We start from the raw sequence: 21,890 nt of genomic DNA on the forward strand, positions 1-21,890 counted from the left end.
TCCTATAAGTACAGGGCTAAAGAAATTTGTAGGGTTATTTTCTGGCTAAGAATCTTCATTTTCTTAGTCTCCTTCACTTTCATTTTACTAGTACTAGTGGTTGATTTTCTTTTAAGAGTTAAATTTTTTGAAACTGAAAGTCAAGATTAAAAAACCCATGAAAGTCACTACATTCTTGACACTGAATAGAAAAATACAACATATTAAGGTGTTGGTCCATAAGTTTGGCCCACTCTTGGGATAGGGCCCCACTCGATATACTAACTCAGAAAGTTCATGATTCAAATGAAGCATTCAGAAAATGAGAAATCACTAAGTCATCAATTATTAGGGTTACTGAAAACAACTAAAATCAAGAATGTTTAATCCGCAGATGGTGCTATGGTTTGAATGTTCCCTCCAAAGCTCATTTTGAAACTAGATCACTATTGCAACAGTGTTAAGAGGGTGGGAAATCTGACCATAGTATTTAAAAGGTGGGGCCTTTGGGAAGTGATTGGATCATTAGGGCTACGTCCTTATGAATGGATTAATTCACTTATGGATGAATAGGTTAACAGTAGAATGGGTTATCAGTAGACTGGTGGCTTTACAAGAAAGCATGTGGACACACTCTTGCCCTATTGCCATGTGATACCCTGTGCCACCTCAGGACTCTGCAAAGAGTCCTCACCAAGAAGAAGGCCCACACCAGATGTGCTCCCCTTGATCTTGGACTTTCCGGCTTCCAAAACTGTAAGAAAAGAATTGTCTTTCTCTATAAGTTACCTAGATTCAGGTATTCTGTTATAAGCTGCAGAAAATGGGCTAGTAGAGATGTTAAAGGTCTTTTGGCATCTAAATTAAAATGTGGTATATATACACAGTGGAATGCTACTCAGCCATGAAAAAGAGTGAAATCCTGTCATTTGTGGCAACATGGATGAGCCTGGAAGACATTGTGTTAAATGAAATAAGTCAGGCACAGAAAGATATATATTGCATGTTCCCACTCATAAGTGGGAGCTAAAAAAAAAAAAAAGTTGAGCTTTTATTTTATTTTTTGGTGGCTGACAGGTACAGGGACTGAACCTTGGACTTTGGTGCTATCAGCACCATGCTCTAACCAACTGGTTTAACCAGCCAGCCCTAAAAGTTGAACTTCTAGAAGTAGAGAGTAGAATTGTGGTTACTAGAGATTAGGAAGGGGAAGGGTGAGGGAAAATAGTGAGAGATTGGTTAATGGACACAGAATTACAGCTAGACAGGAAAAATAAGTTCTAGCGGTGCACAGTAGTGCTAGACATCTATAATTAACAATAATTTATTGTATGTTCTTGAATGGCTCGAAGAGAGGAGCTCTGATGTTCTCATCTCAAAGAAATGATAAATTGTTGTGATGATGAATATGCTAATTACCCTGATTTGATCATTATGCATTGAAATATAGCTCTCTACTCTACAAATTAAAAAAATAATAAATATTAAAAAAAGTATAGACCTATAGCAGGAGGACACAATGTAATCACTTGTTCACCTCTTCATTGTTATAGCATATATGGGATCATTTTGAGGGGGAGGTCAAATGATGCAGAACTTCCTGAGCTGAATCTCGTATAAGAAATTGCTTTGGAACACCACACATTGGACTTTTAGTCTTTTACCACATATCTGCTGCTACAGTTGGTTTCTAGTTTGTTACAAATTCAAAAAGACTCTCAACCTCAGGTTCCTTCTCTTCAATGGGGGCTGGTAATTCCAACTTCCAAAGGCAGAAGTGAGGATCAACTCAGTCAGAGTTATGAATGTCTTCATAAACATGAAAGCAGCCCACAAAATCAAGGTATCCTATCAGGTATCGTGGGCTTCAAATTCCCATTTATTTCCTTGAGCAAAACAAAAACACACGGAAGCAGTGACTAGCTAAAATGGACATTGTGTGAAGGGTGTAACTTACTTCTTTTACAAACCACTGACAAAAGGCAGGACCAATCCATTCTCTTGCATGAATACCACAGTCTATCCAGACAGCTCCTTTGTAAGCTCGTGATTTTCTGCCCAGCTGAAAACAAGAGTATTCACGGTAACCGACTCATACTTTTATTTTTGGATTCACTGACCAGCATAATTTAATAAGGTTTCAGCATAATTCTTCACGAAAGTTTGGTTAATTAGGTAATATATAAAAAAAGATAAAGAGATTTGCTCTCTACTTAGGAAGTCCAGGCTTGTTTACGCAGAAACAATACATTTATTGCCCTAATCACAATCAAAGAGCTAGAAAACATACAAGGAAAAGAGCAATCCATAAAATAGGGTTGCTTCTCCTTTTTAATATAGTATGTGACTGCTAAGTAAAAAGCTAAATTTCCTCTCTCTCTCCATTCCCAGGGTATATTTCATAAAGAAATAATTATGTTTTATAGGCAGATAAAATCAAACTTTATTATGCCACAAAATGGAAACATAAAATAAGTTGATTTGAATAAAGTGACAGATTTTCCTTTACAATCCCACTATATCAATATTACTTTTAAGCTGGTTTCTAACGCAGTAATCAATAGGTAGCTCTTATAGGGGATCAAGTTTTCATTCGTTCATTAATTTACTCAACTAATACTTCAAGAAATCCTTATTAACGTCAGACACTGTGCTCAGCACTGAAGATTCCAAAATGAAAAGACAGGAATTTATATGCTAGTGGGGAGGACAGACATGCAAGCTGTCAGTCATGTGATGTGAGTACCTGTAAGTAACTGTGGAAACACAGGGTGTTATGTCAAATTCTCCTGGGAAATAAAAGAAGACGTCTCAGAAGAGGAGCACCTGAGTACTTCAGCAAGACTTGGAGCACGCGCGGCAGACAAATTGGAGGGAAGCTTCTCAAGCTCAGAAGAGAACCTGAGCACACCGTATCTGAGGAACTGCTTCTGTAGTTTGAAGGGTGGACAGGAGAAGCTGAACATGGAGGCAGGGAACACATGAGGTCCCTGGACACCATGTAAAAGAGATGAGGCTTCATCCTGTATTCCCTGGGAGGCTTGTGTGTGTGTGTGTGTGTGCGTGTGCACGCATGCTCGTGTTAGAGAGCTCACACTGACAGCAGTTTTGAGGATGGGGACTTGAGGAGTTCAGTACTGAGGCTGCTATCGCAACAGGGAGAAGAGACACAGATATCAACTGGGGCAACAGCAGTGAGGACAGGAGAAGCAGGTGGGGCAGACCCAAAAGAGATTTAGGAAAACAACTCACAGCATTCATGCAAGTGAGTGGTTAAAATAACAGAGAGAAATTCGGATTATGCTCATGCTTCTGAACTGGGTGGATAGTGGTGCCCCTCTGAGTCTGAGGTGCTTTTGTGACTATCCAGCTGAGAGCCTCCAGTAGGCGATGATGTATGAACTTAAAGCTCCAGAGAGTGGACTCCACTGGAAACGTCTGGGATAACTGTTGAAACCATGGGGCAGATATGCCCATCAATAAAGCATTAGTGGAGTGAAAGCAGAGCTGGGGATAGAGTCCTGGGGATTACCAGAACCTAAGGAAAGGACAAGGGAAGAGCAGCCAGTGAATGAGACCTGAAGGGATGGTCAGAGAGGCAGGAGGAGAATTGAGTAGGAGTCATTGTTGACCTTGGCAAGAGAAGTTGCAGAGGAGTTGTAGGGGCAAAAGCCAGTGAGTCAGAGTCTGAAAGGGAAGTGAGAAAGGAGATGTGACAATAGGTAAATCTTCTTAGAAGTTTGGCTGAGAAGGGGTGGAGAGCTATAGGTCAGCAGCTAGAAGAGAATGCAGGATCAAGGGACGGGAATAGTGCACACCTTCTTAACACATATACACAGTTTTGCATTGGTTCATTTTAAGTCACACCAGCTCACTGATTTGTATCAGTAATTCTGAACATGTTAGCAACAGTATTCTCTGGAACAGTCAATGGCAAAAATTAGATATGGCTCAAAATTCTAAAGGAAAATTTTTTCTTAAATTACCAGATGATTCTAAATATTGGACTAGGAAAGATCATTTCATTCCTTTTCCCCATAAATGAAAGTTGAAAAACGTTCGGTAAACATTTTATATTTAGTTAATAATTTCTTATTTTTACCTTTAAAATAAAAAGAGATCTTCCCTCATACGATTTTCCAATAGAGAACATGTGAATGAGGCTGGAATGAGTTTTATTCAGATGATGCATCCAATTTTGAATCTAAAAGCAAATAAGAACCATGTCAGACTCTCCCACAATGATGGAGCTTTTAGAGAAGAAAAGGCAACAAAATGACAATGGTAGGTCTCAGAATTCAAAGAGCATACATGGAAAGCAAAATTGAAGAAAAAAACAATTTTCTATTTTTAATTTTCTTTGGGACACTTAAAATTATGTTTTATTTTCTGCCTTCGCAGATAGTAGCTTATATTGTTATACTGTTCCCTCTTTAAAGCATACCTTCCACTGTCATATATCATTCATATCTTGATGGCAGATTTTTATAGAAAACTAATTGTTGTGTCTGGCTTTTCTTTTCTTTCTTTTTTTTTTTTTTTTGAAAATCAAAATTTATTTCCATTTTCTCACAAGTATTTAAGAGGAAAAGAAATAAACCAGCTCTAGGAAAACCATCTAAACTACTTGAAAGTGTTTATTAAAGTCCCATATATTGTAATTTGCTACTGAACAGAAGATGCTAAGAAAAAGGCATTATCTTTTGCATTTAAAGGTTATTCTACTGAGCCACATGTCTGAGGGCAACTCTGAATAATGTCTCCAGAGATAGTGATATATTTGCATTGATCCATTCACACACACTTATCTGTCATCAGGAGAAGCTAATGTGAGATAGATAATGTGAGGTGGTTGGAAAGATGGGTGACATTTCTGACTAAAAGGCCTATAACGAGTAAAGAAGTAACAGAAAAGTGTCTCCTTGTTCCATGATGTAGAAGGGACTGTGCTGAAAAAAGTTCGTAAGTATATTTTGGAAAGTACCTATATTTGCTTTTCTTTCTATTCTTATTTAATCTAAGGAGCAGGTTATATATATATACACACACACATACGCATATCTATATCTATTATATTTTTAAAATTAGACTTTTTTCTAGTGCATGTTAACAGTACTTCCATGTGCCAAGTTTCTAAAACCTTTTCACTGCTTCTAATTTCAAGCTTCTAAAAGTATATGACATGAAATATGTGGAAATAATTTTGAAAGGAGAGTTGTCATCGAGAGAACCCAAAATACTCTTATGAATATAACAGGACTTCATTAATTTTATGACTGTCATCCCTTTGTTTATTTCAAGGGAAAAGTAGAAAACGTATGTATTCATTCACTTATTCATTCTTAGAGGTCTTGGTTTGCCTACCCCTGGGGATTGTGTGGTGAGCAAGAAAGAAATGGCTTACCCTCATGGAACTCGCAGCTTACTAGGAGAGAAAGGCACGAATCAAATGATCCTACATTCCATATTATAAACACTGTGACAGGTATCACATCCATGTACTATGGGGCCTGTAATATGCTGGGATTGATGGGGGGAGGGGTTTGATCCAGTCTGGGAGAGTAGAAGTAGCTGCTTCCTTGCTTAAGCTGTGATTTGAAGAATAACAAGTTGTTGTCCAGGTGAACAGTAAAGGATGTGGTGGCGAGGAGGAGGTTGCTGTAAGTTTTCCAGGTAGAATAAATAACAGCATGTTCAAAGGTCCAGAGGTGCCACACAAGTGAAGCTTGGCCTTTGAGAGGTTTCCACTTTGCAGTGGGAGTGGGACACACATCTGAGTCCATTTACCCCTCTACCCAATCACTGTCCTCAAACTCTGGCTCCTTCTACTTTACATTGCTTATTAGTTAGGGCCTTTATAATCATAATTATAGCAGCATTATCTCACTCTTCCTTGCACTTCCCATGTCCTTTGTAGGGGTAGGTTGGATAAAGCAGGTGAAATTCAAATTATTTTGCTACTTCTTGTATAGCAGTAAAAGGCTTAACAGAACAGCTGAGAGAACTGAGGAGCCTGGGCCATGTAAGCACTATAAGTATTCTTCACATAGCCCCTGTCTCTGTCTTTATGCTTTTCTCTCAATTCTTAGACCTAAGTGATAAAGATGTCCTTGTAAAAAAGCAATAAAATCTCCTTTGATTACATACTTCTTCTAAGGAGTGATAAACTTCATAATTGTATTCAGGGAGGGATCTTCGATTTCTCTGGGTTTGTAAGCTTCTTCCCCTTTCCAGTGCTTTCTGAAGATCTTCTATGAGGATCCTGGATTTGAAATGATAGACATCATAAAAAGTAAATTGAGATTATATGAAAATCAGGTAATATCAAAGAAAATTAAACGCATCTATGGGAAAGAAGTTCTGAGAAGATCGATATTTCTAAAAATATCAAATGTTGGAAAAATGTTCTTTTTCAGCAAATGAAAACTGTTAAATAAATGGTGTAATAAACAAAGTGTAAAATTACAGGTAGATGTCCCAAATAATAATGGCAGTAATAACAACTACCATTCATTTAGCAGCTGCGAGCACTCACATTTGTTGAGTACTTACCGGGAGCCAGGCATGGTACTATGTATTTTACATACATGACCCACGTGGTAGATTCTACTGTTATCACCATTTTAAAAATGGGGGAGCTGAACCTTGAAAGGGTTAAGAACTTGACAATGTCATTCTGCTGATCAGTGCAAAGCCAAGATATGAACTTGGAATGTGCACCCAAATTCCAGTCTTGAGACTCCAAGGGCAGCGTGACGTAAAGAAAACAGCCTAGCCGGTCCCTTCGCTCCCTCGCCACGTCCTCTTTCCTGCTGCTTATACCTGCTCGCATCCCCTTTCATCACTGAGACTGTTCCCGTCATTGCCCAGCACACTTGACCAAGACTCAGAGAGAAAAGGAAAAGGAGGGAAGAAACAATAGTCTCCCAGAGGAAACCAAACAAATATCCCGAGTTGGAAAAAGCTATTTTCCTGCCTGCCAGTGTCAGGAATGCCCAGAGAAGAGAAGCTCAGTTAATCAAAGGGAATGCATTTGGAAATTGAAGGCTGAGTCCAGGGTGGGGGATTCCAGACTCATGGCAATGTGTGGAACCAGCTCCAGGCAGTCATCAGTGTTCTTGATGTGACCTCTGAGCTGGCTTCCCAGTACTTCCCTATTTCCCTAACTACAGCGCCAGGAAGTAATAAGGCTTCTCTTATTTGCAACACTTAAAGATTTTAAAGAGCCCCTCAGTGATTTTCCTGGGCCTGGCAGGTGGCTAAAAAACTTTGCTTTCAGACTTTACCTTGCAAAAGAACCTGTTGCTTAATGGTTTAAGTCTTATTAAAAGAACATATAATGGCATCTTTAAATGACTTTAGACTGATCTATATAAGCTACTTAATTAAAAAAAAAAAAAAAAAGATCTTGAATCACCTGAATAAATACTTTGTGGTCCATGAAGAAAGTAAATTTACTTGGGGTCATGCTGGTGTAGGACGTTCTTTTTGATTTACTCAATTTCTATTTATTGAGTGCCACTGTGGACAAAGCACTTAATGCAGAATTGATTGTTGACTCACTGTTCTTTTTGCTTCAAGTTTTGACTTTAAAACTGGAAACATTTTAGAAATCAGGATAAGGTGAGGTGGCCCAGATGTCAGCTGTCTTGGCAGCTGCTTGCAGTGGCTCAGAATGTGAGTGGAATGTTAAATCATCAGTCTGAACATCATATGCATTAGTGTCTTCTTTCTTCCCTCAAAGTAAGAAGTTACAGATAATTAGGTCTGTATGGGCTAAAGAACTTTACAATATTGCCAAGGTAGATCTTAAGAGCCAAATGAGCCTCTATGACAACGTCCAAACTTTCTTGGGCTAGGAGAGAATCTGGAATGGTCAGGAAGGCTGCAAGTTTGATTAGGGCAGAGTTGATCACAAACTTTCAACATATTCCAGTTACGGCAGACAAGCTTCAGGTATGTTTCCCCTCACTAGGACTATCTATCCATTTCTCCTGGCCACTTTTTTTCTATCCCAGGAAACTAAGGAAAAAACATGTAGATAGATCTGCCAAAGCCAGCCATATGAGAATCTCCTTCTGAATTTCCAGTTTAAAAAGTCTGTGGTACTTTGTTATGACAGCCCTGGCAACTAATACAGGTCTCTGTTTAATAACTTAGACTGTACCCTCATACAGGCCCTAAGAGACCAACTTTAAATTAAAAAAGAACTGTGATATGCCAGGTCCAGCCCCATTTTCCCTTGTTGCTTTGCATTGCTTCGTCCCCCCCCCCCCCCACAGATTTGTCACCCCACTTCCCCTGGGTGATGGAGATGCAAAGGATTACTCAAAGCCCATCTCTATTGAGCAGTGAGAGGCCCCAAAGTGGTTAATCTCCCACTGGAACCCTCAAGCGAGACAGATTCCTTCCTTGGGAAATTAATGCCAAATTGGGGTTCTCTTCCTGCATTTATTTTCCAGACCAGAAAGTTACAGGAAGAGAACAAAGGTGGGATTATAGTTTAACAATATAGGCTGGTAACTTTCAGTGAAACAAGCCAGATGACATTCCAGTAAGGCAATTAAGTGGTCCTATCAACAACAGTTTGATCTTAGCAAACATTCCTTCCTACAGCAATTTCTCAGTATCTTTACATAACAATCAGTAATTAGTCTGTGTTTGAGCCAGCAACCTGCTGTGCCACAATTCTTATCTTGCAACAGAGACTTATAGCCTGAGGGAAATGTCCAGTCCTCCTCAAGGTCAATATTTGAAAATGCAAGGCTTTGGAAAACCAGGCCCTGTGAAGTACATATACTTTATAGTATATTCCACATTCCCTGTCAAGTAGTTAACTGGAAACCAGCTTATTGATGAAAATGTTGTGAAATGGAGCTCTAAAATGGTCTTCATAAACTGTTGTATTTTCTTAGTTCTTTATGGACAATTATTACTCCTACCCCAATTGTGTACACTCCTATAGTAGTGACTAGAGCTATTAAAAACTTTTCAAGTGATGTCATCACTCAATACAAAGCCACTCTCCCAAAGTTTCCAGGGTGGGAAGGGACCCTCAAAAATGGAAATTTCATTGCCAATTTTTATAGATATTTAATTTATTAAATGACTGAATTTTTTTTATGTCAGAATGAATCATCTCATCGAGAGGGGTTGATAACCTAGGGGCCAGACACATGAGGTCATATTATCTCCACTTTAGTTTTTTTTTTTTTATCTCCACTTTAAAGATAGCTATACATTATATATAGTTGTGTAGAGTAAACAATAATCTTCTGAAAACCCCCCAGGCTACAATAACAAAAGTCAATTAAAATGAACTCTACCTACTGGGTGCATGGAATTTAATTGACTCTTTTGTGTTATTATCTTGGGACCAACAAAATGAATAATTCTAAATGATTGTTCACTATGAGCAGACAACTGATTTAAAACACTCATTTTTTTAGACTATTTTCTGTGACATGAAGTGTGATATTTTATTCTGTATCAGTTCCACATGACCTATATTTAATGGCAGGAAATAGAAACTTGTTAAACTAACTTGGTATATTCTTTTCTACTGAATAATAATTAATGAAGCATGTGAGTTATAACTGAGCACCTATAGATATAATTGCCAAGCTCTTTCCTGCCAGACATTCAGAGAATCAAAGTATGCTTTCAAAGTTATGGCAATGACTAAAATGTGTCCAAAATGAACAACAGTTTTCTGCACAGCTGAGTTTCAGTTCTAGAAACACAGATAAAATAACTCTGCGAAAAGCCTGTTAGTCATTTAATAAGGCTGTGATATCGGCAGGGCACTATCTGTGTGGACCAGGGATGTCACTGCCATTTTGTGCCCCTTGGCCCAGCTTTCCGGAAAGACTGGGAATCTCGTCACCGACCCATAGAGCCATCAGCCCCCCTTCCCAGACACCACCAGGGACCTGTGTGCCAGTTTTGACAGTATAGCCACCTGCTACAAAGTTGGGGTAGTTGAAGGTAGTCATTTACAATCATGCCTCTCTGCCTCAAAATCCTAGAATTCCCAGCAAAAGGTAACTGGAACTACCTCTCATCTCATTAATTCACTACCTTGTACTTCTGCTCTCAAGTCCTCTATTGATACCCCTGCTCTACCGCCCCTTTTCCCTGTGCCCCGTGCAGACCCCTTTCCACTGTAAATAAACTTCCTACATCTTCCGGTCTCTTCAGAGGACTCTCTATCCTCATATTCTTGCCCCATCAGAAATCTGACTATTGAGCACACACATTCTTCTGTAGCTTTCTACTCCCTCCCCCACCTACCTCTTACAGGGCCAAAACGGAGGGAGGTCAGCATTCTCCTGGACCCCCATCTCTGCTTCCCCATTAATCTCCTAACTCCCAGGGACAGCTCCTCCTCCTGCAGTGTCACGTCTCTCTTTGTTGCTTTCCTCCAATTCCTGGCTGCACCCTGATATTTCTGCCTCAGGAGTACGTTCTTTCTCTCCTTTCTAATCTTGCCATCAGCCAAAGAGGTTCAACACTGCTGTGATGATTCTCTAGAGGCTTAGCCCACCTATTTTTGACCCCATCAAGAATTCTTGATCAGCCTCAAAGATCTCTTTCATGGAACCCCCCTGGATCTTGTCTTCGACCCTAGAACTCTTAACATCCAGTAGCCCACATTTTGGCAAAACTTCCTTCCTTCCCAGTTGTTGCTCTCAGTCACACTACACCTGCTTTCAATGTAAAGACCTTAATACCTTCCTTGATTCTTCTCTTTTGTCCTGTCACCCCTCCTAGACTCTCCTGCCTCCCTATCCAGACTAGACCCCATGAATGAATACTCGAACTAGCATCTCCCTAAGTACCATGACATCCTTGCCGGTCTGACCTTTCTATGTTCTTATCCAACAAAACCTCAATTCTATGTCAGTGCTACCATCTCTCTTCTCTGCAGCAACTATTTTTCTTGATTCTTACTCCAGTTTTTCTCTTGGGAACACTCTTCAACCCCTGCTTTTTCACTTTCAGTAGATAATTTTGCTTCTTCTTTCATCCAGAAAATTTAGCCATCTGCTATAATCTTTTTCAATGTGTCAACTCTCCTCTTTACAATCTTAAGTAAACCCACATTTACATCTTCCATATCAGAGGCTGAGGTATCCTTCCTACTGTTCAAACCCACTCCTCCACCTGTGCATTCTCTTTGGCATCATCAGATGTCTCCCTCCCTACTGGTCCTTCTCCTTGGCCTACAGATGTGCCAAAATTTCACACACGAATCCCACATCTTCCAGTCATTGATGCTGCATATCCTATAGTCACTTCTCATTCTCTGTTCTCCCCTTATTCTAACTTATGCTAAGAACAGTGCTCTGCTCTGCTCCATGTTCTCACCTTCTGTCCACATCTCTGTCTTCTACTAACAATCTAATCCCACCATTAGAGTTATCAATGTACTTTCCATCACCAAAGCCAAAGGAAACTGGTTGGTCCTTTTCTTGCTGGATTATTGCTGCAGCACTTGACGCCACGGACCAGTCTCTCTCTCTAGAGCCTTTCTTTTCTTCTTTGACTCCTGTCCTGTGACTATCTTCCACTTGCTTTCTTCTTATTGCTCTAACTATTCCTTTTTTAAAAAACAAGCCCCAAATGTCCAAATCTGTTCAAGTCTGTCTACTCAGTCACCAAAGATGGAAAATTTGGAGTCTTCCTTTCCTATCTATCATCCAACCAAATGGAGAGTCCAGGTGGTTTTAGCTCTGAAATGCTTTTTTTTTCTTTTTTGTCTTTTTCGTGACCGGTACTCAGCCAGTGAGCCCGCCGGCCATTCCTATATAGGATCCGAACCCGCGGCGGGAGCATCACTGCGCTCCCAGTGCCGCACTCTCCCGAGTGTGCCACGGGGTCAGCCCTGAAATGCTTTTTTGAATGCTCTCCTGATCCCACTACTCTGGTCCTAACTCAGAGCCTCACTCTCTTTTACCTGGACTATTACTGTAATCTCTTATTGCTCCTCCGTGACAGTGAAATGCGGCTCCTTTGCTTATATCCAGAAGATAAAGTCTGAGCTCCTACCCCTGCACATAAGACTTTCCACAACCTGGCCTCCCTCTGCCCCCCTCAGCATCTTTTCTTTCTACTCTCTGAGTTGCACTTTGAACACTAATAACACTGAACTACAGTGTGTTCTCCATATTTGTGGGTCTGTCACCTGCAGATTCAACCAACCACAGCTCAAAGATGTTTGAAAAAAAACCCAACAATAAAAAATGCAACATAACAACTATTTACACAGCATTTACATTGTATTAGATATTATGAGTGATCTACAGATAATTTATATGGGAGGATGTACATAGGTTATATACAAATACTGCACCATTTTATGTAAGGGTCCTAAGCATCCACAGATTTTGGTATCTGCCAGGGGTTCTGAAACAATCTCCAGAATATATTTAGGGACGACTGAACTTGCTGCCTCTCCCTTTGTTTGCACTGTCTCCTCTGCCTGCCAGACCCCAGTCTCATCCTGTGCCTGGCTGACACAGCTCTCCTGCAGACAGCCTTTCCTGGCCCTTCCTTCCCATCCATCCTGTAGGCATTACCAGACTGCTCTCCCTTCTTCACACAGAAAAACAGCCTGTGTTTACACTGATCACTTAGTCTTAACAGTGGAATGATACGTCAGTGTGGTTGTTCCCATCTCCACTAGACTAATAAGCTCATGAAAAGTGAATATATTCATACCAGTTTTCTCAATACAAAAAAGCTATACTTGAAACACAGTTGTCATAAGCACTTGATAGATAACCTGAATACAACCATCATTTAGTTCAGTTTAGCACAGATGAATTTTATACCAAATGAAAAGAAATGCTTACTTGTACTGGATGTTGGCTTCCTGTAAGAAGGCTAACAGGGCTTGGGAACCATTTTGGGGAACACGGACATCAGTCACTGTTCCCTCTGATACATAGGAGATGCCGCTGGGCTGCCACAGGTCCACCTGTAGTGCAGGAACCAACCTATAATTCATATTCAATGCAGGTGGGGAAAAATCCATGTCACAATGTCAAACACATTATCTTGTTTGCATCCAGTAACACCAAACACATTTTGGGATTAGACTCAATGCTTGCATCATCAGGGTAAAACTCCAATTTGATCTTGAATTTGGGCTGCAATTTATATCATATCCACATAAAATCTGATCATAATTTACAAGTAATAGTTTGAAGACCAACATGTTAAAGCCACAAGGTAAAAATGAGATAAAATAGTGTAAAGTATAACTTTGATATTGTTTTAAAATTACTTATTGTGTGAGTATGTGAATATCTGTAAGACAGAGAAAGATATAAATTACCCTTAATACTACCACACAAGCAAATTGTAGGAGCTCGATGGCATTTGGTAACTTTAAATGGAACATTCTCTGGATGCCTCCTTCTTCCCCAAAACATGCTTTTCTCTGATTCCTGCTTGGCCTTCACATGCCAGTAGAAACACCCCTTCTCAGGGAAGACTTGGCAGCAAGGGTAGTCCTCCTTGTCATAGTTCTTAGACTACCTTGGGCTTCTTTCATGATGTAGCATATTGTAAGCTCCATGAGGGCAAAGGATTTGCCCATTTGGTTACCAACCCACTCCGAGGGCCTAGAACAGTGGCTTGTGTACATTAGCAAGTCAATTACTATTTGTTGCATGAGTGTAGACCTTCTCCATGTGGTAATGCACTACATGTTCACTTGTTCAGTATTTTGCAGAAAAGCAGGAGCCACTTCTGTTTCCCTTACTGTGATGTGCCCAGTGCCTTGGCCAGTGCTCCGCACTTGGCAGGAGCTCTACCTACATCAGAAGAATGACCAGCTCAGATAGGACAGAGGAGGACCCTATCTTCTGCAGGAGCCTAGAGCCACATTTCCGATTAGGCATAGCTTGTCTTTATAGTCCTGCCTTGGCTTCCTCTGTCAGCCTAAGGCCTGCCTCTTCCTGCATCTCTGGTCTCGGTCCTGCTTCAGGGCACTGATCTCTGCTAAGCCCTTATCTGATAAGGCTTAGTTATTTTACCTTCACTTGGGTGTCAATGTTTGCATTCTGTTAGGGAACTCTAGACTAAAAATAACTTTGTGAGTCAAGGAAATAAACCTCTAATGGTATAATTTAATCTGGAACAGGGTAGAGAGGCTTCTATTTTTGAAACAAAGAGTCTACCTGTTTTCTTTCAAGCCACTGACTCCTCCACCAACTTGCAAGGGCAAATCTGACTCAGCTAACACGTCAGTCCAACAATTACAGGAAAACAGAAGTGTGGGGCTGGAAGGGATGCTGACAGGTCATTCAATCCATCTGTCAGCCTTTGGGCAAGGATACATCTAGGACTGCGCCACGCTATCCCCAATAGATGCATCTAAACTACATCTTTTAAGTCTCCGGAAGAGGAGAGTCAAGAACAACCTAATTTTATTTGACTCATATCCACATTTAACAAGATTGTTGGACCTTTTTGCCAATCCTTTACACTGCAGGATTGTTTTGTTGTTGTTGTTGTTGTTGTTCTACCCGTCAGTGAGCTGGTTTCTTGCCTTCATGAAATATAGTATGTTGGTATCTTTCACTTTTCCTTATATATTAGATTTCCTAATCCTTTAATCATCTTTGGGACTTGCTTCCAAACCCACTGCAGAGGCAAATTTTTGATATTAAGGGTAATAATTTGCTGCCACCCCTTAATGCTAATGGAGACCAAGAAATTGTGTTGTATTCAGAAGGTAGAGAGCCATTGGTATCTAAAATAACATGAATTACCACTCTGGAGAGAACTCTTTAAGTGCTATTTTCTGGGTATATGCTAAAATAAGAATCCTCACCCCACAGAAGAGAGTAGCTTCCCCACAGGAAAGTCCCATGGAAGTAACACATCCTACAGCAAGACCTGGAGAAGGCTTCCTAGGAAATTGACATGTCACTGGAAAGCAGTTGGCCTAAAGGACAACTGACAAAAAAAATTTGCAAAATCAGGAATTGTATTTTGTTGTGATATTAAAAAGGAAATTAAAGTTAATGGTCACTCTCAAACAAGAGGGCAGAATAGACAGTCCCCAACATCACTCTCTCCCAAAAATCAACCAATTTAAAACTATTAAAAAGCAACAACAGGCAAGCTGGAGCTGCTAGAGCTCAGGGGAAGAGGAGAGACCTACGGAGTTCATGAAGGTGGAGAAGCCATGATGAGTGAAAGAAAGGACCGCTCCAACTGTTTCAAGCCCTGGCCACTTCAAGGCTGGCCCTGGTGAGCACATGGAGCCAGAGCTGACAAAAGCCACAGCTGTGCCCTTTGTATGAATTTGCTTGGAGGCTTCAGGGGAAGAGAGGCCCTTGTTGGCTCCCAGGCTAGCAAGACCACTAACAGGGTTCCTGTGGACCAGCGTATGAGCGAGGGGCCATAGACAACTGAAAAAAGAAGCTACTCACAGGCTGGTGAGTCATCACAAGGGACCGGTGCATGGTCTGTCCTACGGGAAGTGTTTTTTGGAGTGTGGGTTGTGGGGGAGATGGGACCACCAGGGCAACATTGGGGCACAGCATGGACAGCTGATCTGCCCTCCAATCAGCACAGGACCACTCAGTGGAGACTGGTCAGGAATATAGAATTGTGGGGGTGCAGTTGGATGAAAAGACTCATGCCCAGACCAGAATTTCTACACAACCCAGGTGTACCAGATCTCATGAGACCCAGAAGTGCTTACAAGATTAACAAAACTTGAGCTGCACAAAAAGCTTTCCCCAGAGAATCAGCAGCAAAGCAGCAATTTAGCTTAACCACAGGGTCAAGTGTTGGTCCCTACAAGAAGTCCCCCCATTTTAGAAGTAAGCAAAGGATAACAAATTAGTTCCAGTGCAGAGCTTAAGTAGTGAGAATAGCAAATAATTCAACACAGAACTGAAAGAAAAAACAAAAACTCATAGATCAGAGACAAAGTTGTGATATTAACCAGTAAAGGTCTAACACCACCAAAGAACACCTATAAAACCTAGAAGGACCAGAAGCCCTCTGGGTTCCCAAGCTGGGGTGGAAGTGGGGGGCTGAGGGCCTCAGCCACAGCCCCCTAACAGCTGCATCCAGCCCAGCAACAACCACCAAGCTGTTGCTGGAAGCACCCCGGGTTTGGGAGCCTGGGCAGTGGGGTCAAAGGCCTCAGCCATGCCCGCCCCTCCTTCCTTCTCCTTCCACCCTATCCCCCTTCTCTTTCCCCTCTCCCTCTCCCCAGCAACTGGTCTGCAACATCTTAGAATTAAAAAAAATTAATTAAAAAAATAAGATAAATAAATTGGCAGAAAATAAAAAAGAATGATCAGCTTATCTCTAGTAATATTTTGGTGAAAGAATGTTTGGATAAGTAATATAGATATTTCAGTCCGTGTGGCAGGTACATGCCTATCAAGACACAGGGGAGAGTAACAATCATCTGAGATTTGTAAATACCACCCACTTTATAGAGATTTCTAATCTTTTCAATAACACCTTGAGATAGGAATTAATTGTAGGTACATTTAATGAATGAGAAGACTCAGGTTCATAGAGGCTAAGCCACTTTCCCAAGGCTGCACAGCTATAAAATGGCTGATACAGGAGATGCTTAACTCCAGTGCCCATAATTTACAGACCCTGTAAGAATCTTCAGGATCTTCTGAGAATAGCCCAGAAGAATAAGCATCTTCCAGTTCCCTGACTTAGTGCTTGAGGGGGTCTGGTCAATGGGTCTCATACTCTGGTCTTTCCCGTAGGGTTATTTGCCCTATAAATTAATATGCGAATATTCCAAGATTCCAATCAGCCCACTGTGGGCATGTTCCTATCAATCATTTTCTTAGGGCCTAATCACATCTGAATGAGGCGATAAGCAGTTCTGAACAGAAAAGTTGAGTGACTCTGGATTACCACATAACAAATATATCCAGAACCTTGTCAGGATGGCCTGAAGCTGTTGGCCACCACCCCAGGTACTTGCTGCAAACAGCTATCAGATATTCCATAGGAAAGGACATCATTCACAGAACCTTCTGGCTTTGGAACCTGGTAGCTGTTCCCATGTATTCCTTTCCTCGTATGATTACTAGTCACATATATGCAGAGCTATTTAAGAGGTGGAGGCAGCTTAGCACCATAGTCAAGAATATAGACTTTGGAACCTGACAGCCCTGAGCTGGAAACCTAGCTCTGGCAGCACTGGCTGGGTGACTTTAGAGAGATTTTACCATTTCTGAGCCTCAGTTTCCACATCTGTACTGTTAATTTTAAAAACCTACCCACAGGCTCTTTTTGGAGAATTAATTGGATTAATGGAAGTGAAACACATAGTGAGAGTCTGATACAGAGTAAGAACTCAAAAATAATAGCTATTGCATCTTATTGCTACTGGAAAGGCATATGAAAAGAAAAGCTAGAAGCAGTGAAGACAATGATCTACTTCATATAGTTAAGATGAAGAACATGATGATTTTTTGCCCTTATTCAGAGAGATTAGAACTTAGAGATGGCCTTAAGGAAGAGGGGGTAGAAAGCAACAAATAAACCAAGAATATGAACAAAGCAGGAATGTTTCCTAGCACCAAGGCAAATAAATAGCTGGATTTGAAGCCACTAGAGTTGTGGCTAATTCTTTGTGCTCTGGAATCTGGCTCCCTAGGAACAAATTCAGGCTCCCCCATTTAGTATTTGTGTGCTTTGGGGCAAGTTCCTTAACTTCTTTGGGCCTTACTTTCTTCATTGGTAAAATGAAGATGATAATTATGTCTTCCTTGTTGATTCATATTTAATAATGTTAGTGGTTGTTATTTTTGTTGTTATTATTATGGAGATTAGAGAGATTACAGAACATGCACAGATTAAGAGCACGAATTCTAGAGTCAGGCAGCCTGGGTTTAAATTTCACTTCTGCTACTTATTAGCTGTGTGACTTTGGGCAATTAACTTTAGCTCTCTATGCTTTCGTTTCCTCATTTACAAAATGGGATTATGAATAATATATTTTTCATAGATTTCTTAGGCTTAGATGAATTATTACAGATAAAGTGCTTAAAATAGTGCCTGGTGACTTGGGGCATTCATTAAATAATAAATGATTCAAAATTCAAAAAATAATTTCTTTGTAATTAAAAAACCATAATTCAATTTTGGCACTAATTTCATGACTCTTCTGGTTCTTGTTGCTGTGCTTGCTTATGGGCCGTGCCTACTTCCGAGAACCTCTCCACCCGTCTTTTAGGCCCCGTGCTGATTACACACCTAGTTTAGGGGTCCCTGGCCGGCTGTCAGTGTCCTTCAGCAGCTTCAGGGTGAGACCCACATGTGGATGTGGGAAGACATTTAAGGTTTTCCTTCAGCTTGGTAACAGATGGCCTGCCTCCCAGCTGCTCACAGTGACACAGAAGCACGGAAGAGGATTTGTCTGCTCTATATTCAATCTTATGTTTTTTTGGTTTGGAAAAGCATAAGTTACACATGGCACTGATGTGCTGCATCACAGGTTTCTTAGTAAGAAAACGTCATATCAAGTTTGTAATTAAATAGTGTTTGATTTAGTTTACAAAATCATAGATCATATTTATTCAATATTAGCACATTCAAAATCTTAATACACTGAAAGTGCCCTTTCTTATTTACTCATAAAATTGTCTTTTTGTTTTTTAAAAAGTGTTTACGTATATGTTTTATTTAGTCTAACATATCCCAAAAAGTATCATTTTAACATGTAATTAATAAAAAAATAATTGTCTTTTAGGTCCAGACCCATTTAGCCTTCTTGAATTTTTATTTAGGGTCTTTGTCTATGACTTTTTGGAAAGCTTCACTGACCTCCACGTTTACGTCAAGTATCTTTCTTATCTGCTGTCATAGAATTATATTTCTTTTATAGTCCACAACATTTAATTATATCTCATCTGTATATTTAATCGTTACATTAGTTTCCCAGGGCTGCCATAACAAATTACCACAAACTAAATGGTTTAAAACAGCAGAAATTTATTCTGTGCCAGTTCTGGAGGCCAGAAGTCTAAGTCAAGGTGTTGGCCGGAGCACGCTTTCTCTCTGCAGGCTCTAGGGGAGGATCCTAACTTGCCTCTTCTAGCTTCTGGTGGCTCTAGGTGTTGCTAGGCTTGTGGCCACATCACTCCAATTTCTGCCTCCGTCTTCATGTGGTCTTCTCCTGAGTCTTCTCCTCTGTCCCTCATAAGGATGTTTGTCGTTGGATTTAGAGTCTACCCAGGAAATCCAGGATGATCTCATCTCAAGATCCTTAAGTACATCTGCAAAGACCTTTTCTCCAAATTAGGTCACCAATGCAGTTCCAGTTATTCCATGGACAGATCTTTTTGGGGGCCACCTTTCAACCACTACAACTGTCATATTAATGTCTGTTTACCCCATGATCTCCATGAGATTGTGGGATTTTCCCCCCTTTCATCTTTATATTCCCAGTGCTTAGAACCATGCCTGGCACTTAAGAGACACCAAATAAATATTTTGTAGATTGGATATATGTATCTTTCCTATTTCTTCAAGTACATACTCTATCCAGGATTACTTTAGAGCATTTCTAGATTCCTAATTCTCATGCCCCTTACCAGGAAGTTGGTAAGGTAGTCCACTTATTTTGTCCATTCATAGCATTTCTCACTAATGTCTGTAATTTTGAGTTTTTATTATATTTAGATGTAATCTTGGCCTATTCTGCTTCTTAGGTCACAGTACTACATCCTCTTCTGATGACTGTAATGGACACTTTAGTGAGACAGTTAAAGAAATGCTTATTTTTCACTGTATCATTTGTTCTTGCTCTACTTCTTATGACTTATCAAAATTACAAATATTGGCGGGCTGCTGGAAAAAGAACTCGGCCAGAGACTGTGGTCTTCTGTAAACCCAAAGACATATGGTAGGTTGTTAAAATTCTGGGTTAATTTTACTTAGCCCCTATACTTTCTCTCCAGCCATAGAAGAGATTTGCAAGCTATCACTCTGCTAAACCATAGCCCCAATAATTCCAACAAAAGACTCAGAAATTTAGGCAACTAAGTCTCTAGTTGTTTTATTTACGAAAAATAAAAATGTATCAGCTAACAACTAATCAGGCACTAAAATAACAATAAAAATTAGTGGCAGCCCAATAGTGGAATAAAATTAGATCAGTCCAAATGAAAGCACTGCTTCAGAGTATGAAGTTCATGTACTGGCTAGCTGCCACAAAAATAAAAAATAAAGTGTTTTTTTTTTTTTAAATGTGAATTTCAATGTAACAGAAGTTAATGCTACTAGCCTGGGTACTAGTCATTAGGCAAGCATTATTCCTACAACATTAGGTAAAAGTGGGAAAGTCTTGTAAAACTTGGTTTTGGTGTCCAAGTTTCCCCTTTAATTCTCTTCAAAGTTGAATGCTGATTGTTATAATTGTCAGCATGTTTTACTTATCAAAAAAAAAAAAAGCACAAATGAGGGAAAAGAAAAAGATTCTTAACACTTCCCTGAACTTCTAATTGATACATTCACACTGATTTGAAAGGATTGATGACTCCCGTCAGTCAAAGACTCTCAGGACACACATGTAGTCCAAAAAAAGTTTGGTTTACTGGCTTGTTGCAAAAAGGGGCATAACACAATGGGGAACAACAGGCAACCTCAAATAAGGGTGTTAGAAAGGACTTATTATGGGATTTGGGCTTGTCTTAGGTGATTTGTGGAGAGTTTGAGGAACTGGAGTTTTTCTCTAGACTGAGTGCTGTGAGGAATGGGAGTAATTCTATCAGTGGATGTCTTCATAATTTTATCTAGAAGGTGGGAGAAACAAAGCAGGGCTAAAGGTATAAATGGTACAGAAGTAGTTGTCACTTATATTAGCAAGAAAAGGGACATGTTTGGTCATTTTTCTGGCACAATTTTTTTTCTTTTGGTCTGTGTTTAGACATGACCACAGTGGTGGTGTTTTTGTCGTCTTTCCTGGTGGACACAGAGTGGCCTTGTCTGACGTTGGTGTCCTATGAAATGGTTTATGTTCAACAGAAGAACATCAAAGTCTAGTTGTGGGGGTCAGGCCGGCTCATAGGAGCACCAAGGTCCAGGGGTTAGTGCCAGGCTGGCTCTTCCCTTTTTTAGGATAGTCACTGTTCTAGTCAGGCCATGGGGTAGTAACCATAAGCTAGACGAGGCATGGGAACTCAGCATTTTCAGGCCTGGATGGCTTGGAGGTGATTTGGGAGCTATGGAATGAAGATGTAGACCTCCAGTTCATTATCAGAGTATTAAAACACTACTGATTTTTGCATGTTGCTTTTCTATCCTGCAACTTTACCAAAATTGTTTATCAGCTCTAAGTTTTTTTTTGTTTGTTTTTTGTTTTGTAGAGTCTTTAGGCTTTTCTACATATAGGATCATGTCATCTTCAAACAGGGATAGTTTGACTTTGTCATCTGGATGCCTTTTACTTCTTTCTCTTGCATGATTGCTTTGGCTATTACTTATTATACTATGTTAAATAAGAGTGGTGAGAGTGGGCATCCTTGTTTTGTTCCTGTTCATTCAGGTTGATATTGGCAGTGGATTTGTTGTATATGGTTTTTATTGTGTTGAGATAATTTCCTTCTATACATAATTTGTTGAGAGTCTTTATCAAGAGGCAATATTGAATTTTGTCAAATGCTTTTCCTGCTTCTGTTGAAATGATCATATAGTTTTTGTTCTTGATTTTGTTGATGTGGTGTGTCACACTTAGTTTTTGTCACATCTTTGTCTGGTTTGGTATCAGGGTGGTGCTGGCCACATAGCATGACTTTGGGAGAATGGACTCTGTTTTAATTTTTTGGAATAGTTTGGAGAGAATTGGCATTAATTCTTTTTAAAAGGTTTGGTAGAATTCACTGCTAAAGCCATCCATTCTT

General features: G+C 40.1%; 1 protein-coding gene across 1 annotated transcript in view; it reads right to left on the reverse strand.

The window, feature by feature from the left end:
* Positions 1 to 21,890, reverse strand: part of CPA6 (carboxypeptidase A6) — a 314,542-nt gene that overhangs the window by 72,371 nt on the left and 220,281 nt on the right. Inside the window, exons 3-6 of the mRNA XM_063080149.1 lie at positions 12,837 to 12,961; positions 6,127 to 6,241; positions 4,082 to 4,183; positions 1,937 to 2,041 (exon numbers count right to left, since the gene is read on the reverse strand). Coding sequence (XP_062936219.1) covers positions 1,937 to 2,041; positions 4,082 to 4,183; positions 6,127 to 6,241; positions 12,837 to 12,961 — 447 coding nt within the window. The remainder of the gene's footprint in view (positions 1 to 1,936; positions 2,042 to 4,081; positions 4,184 to 6,126; positions 6,242 to 12,836; positions 12,962 to 21,890) is intronic.

The sequence above is a fragment of the Cynocephalus volans genome, chromosome 15, assembly GCF_027409185.1.
Source record: "Cynocephalus volans isolate mCynVol1 chromosome 15, mCynVol1.pri, whole genome shotgun sequence".
NCBI lineage: Eukaryota > Metazoa > Chordata > Mammalia > Dermoptera > Cynocephalidae > Cynocephalus > Cynocephalus volans.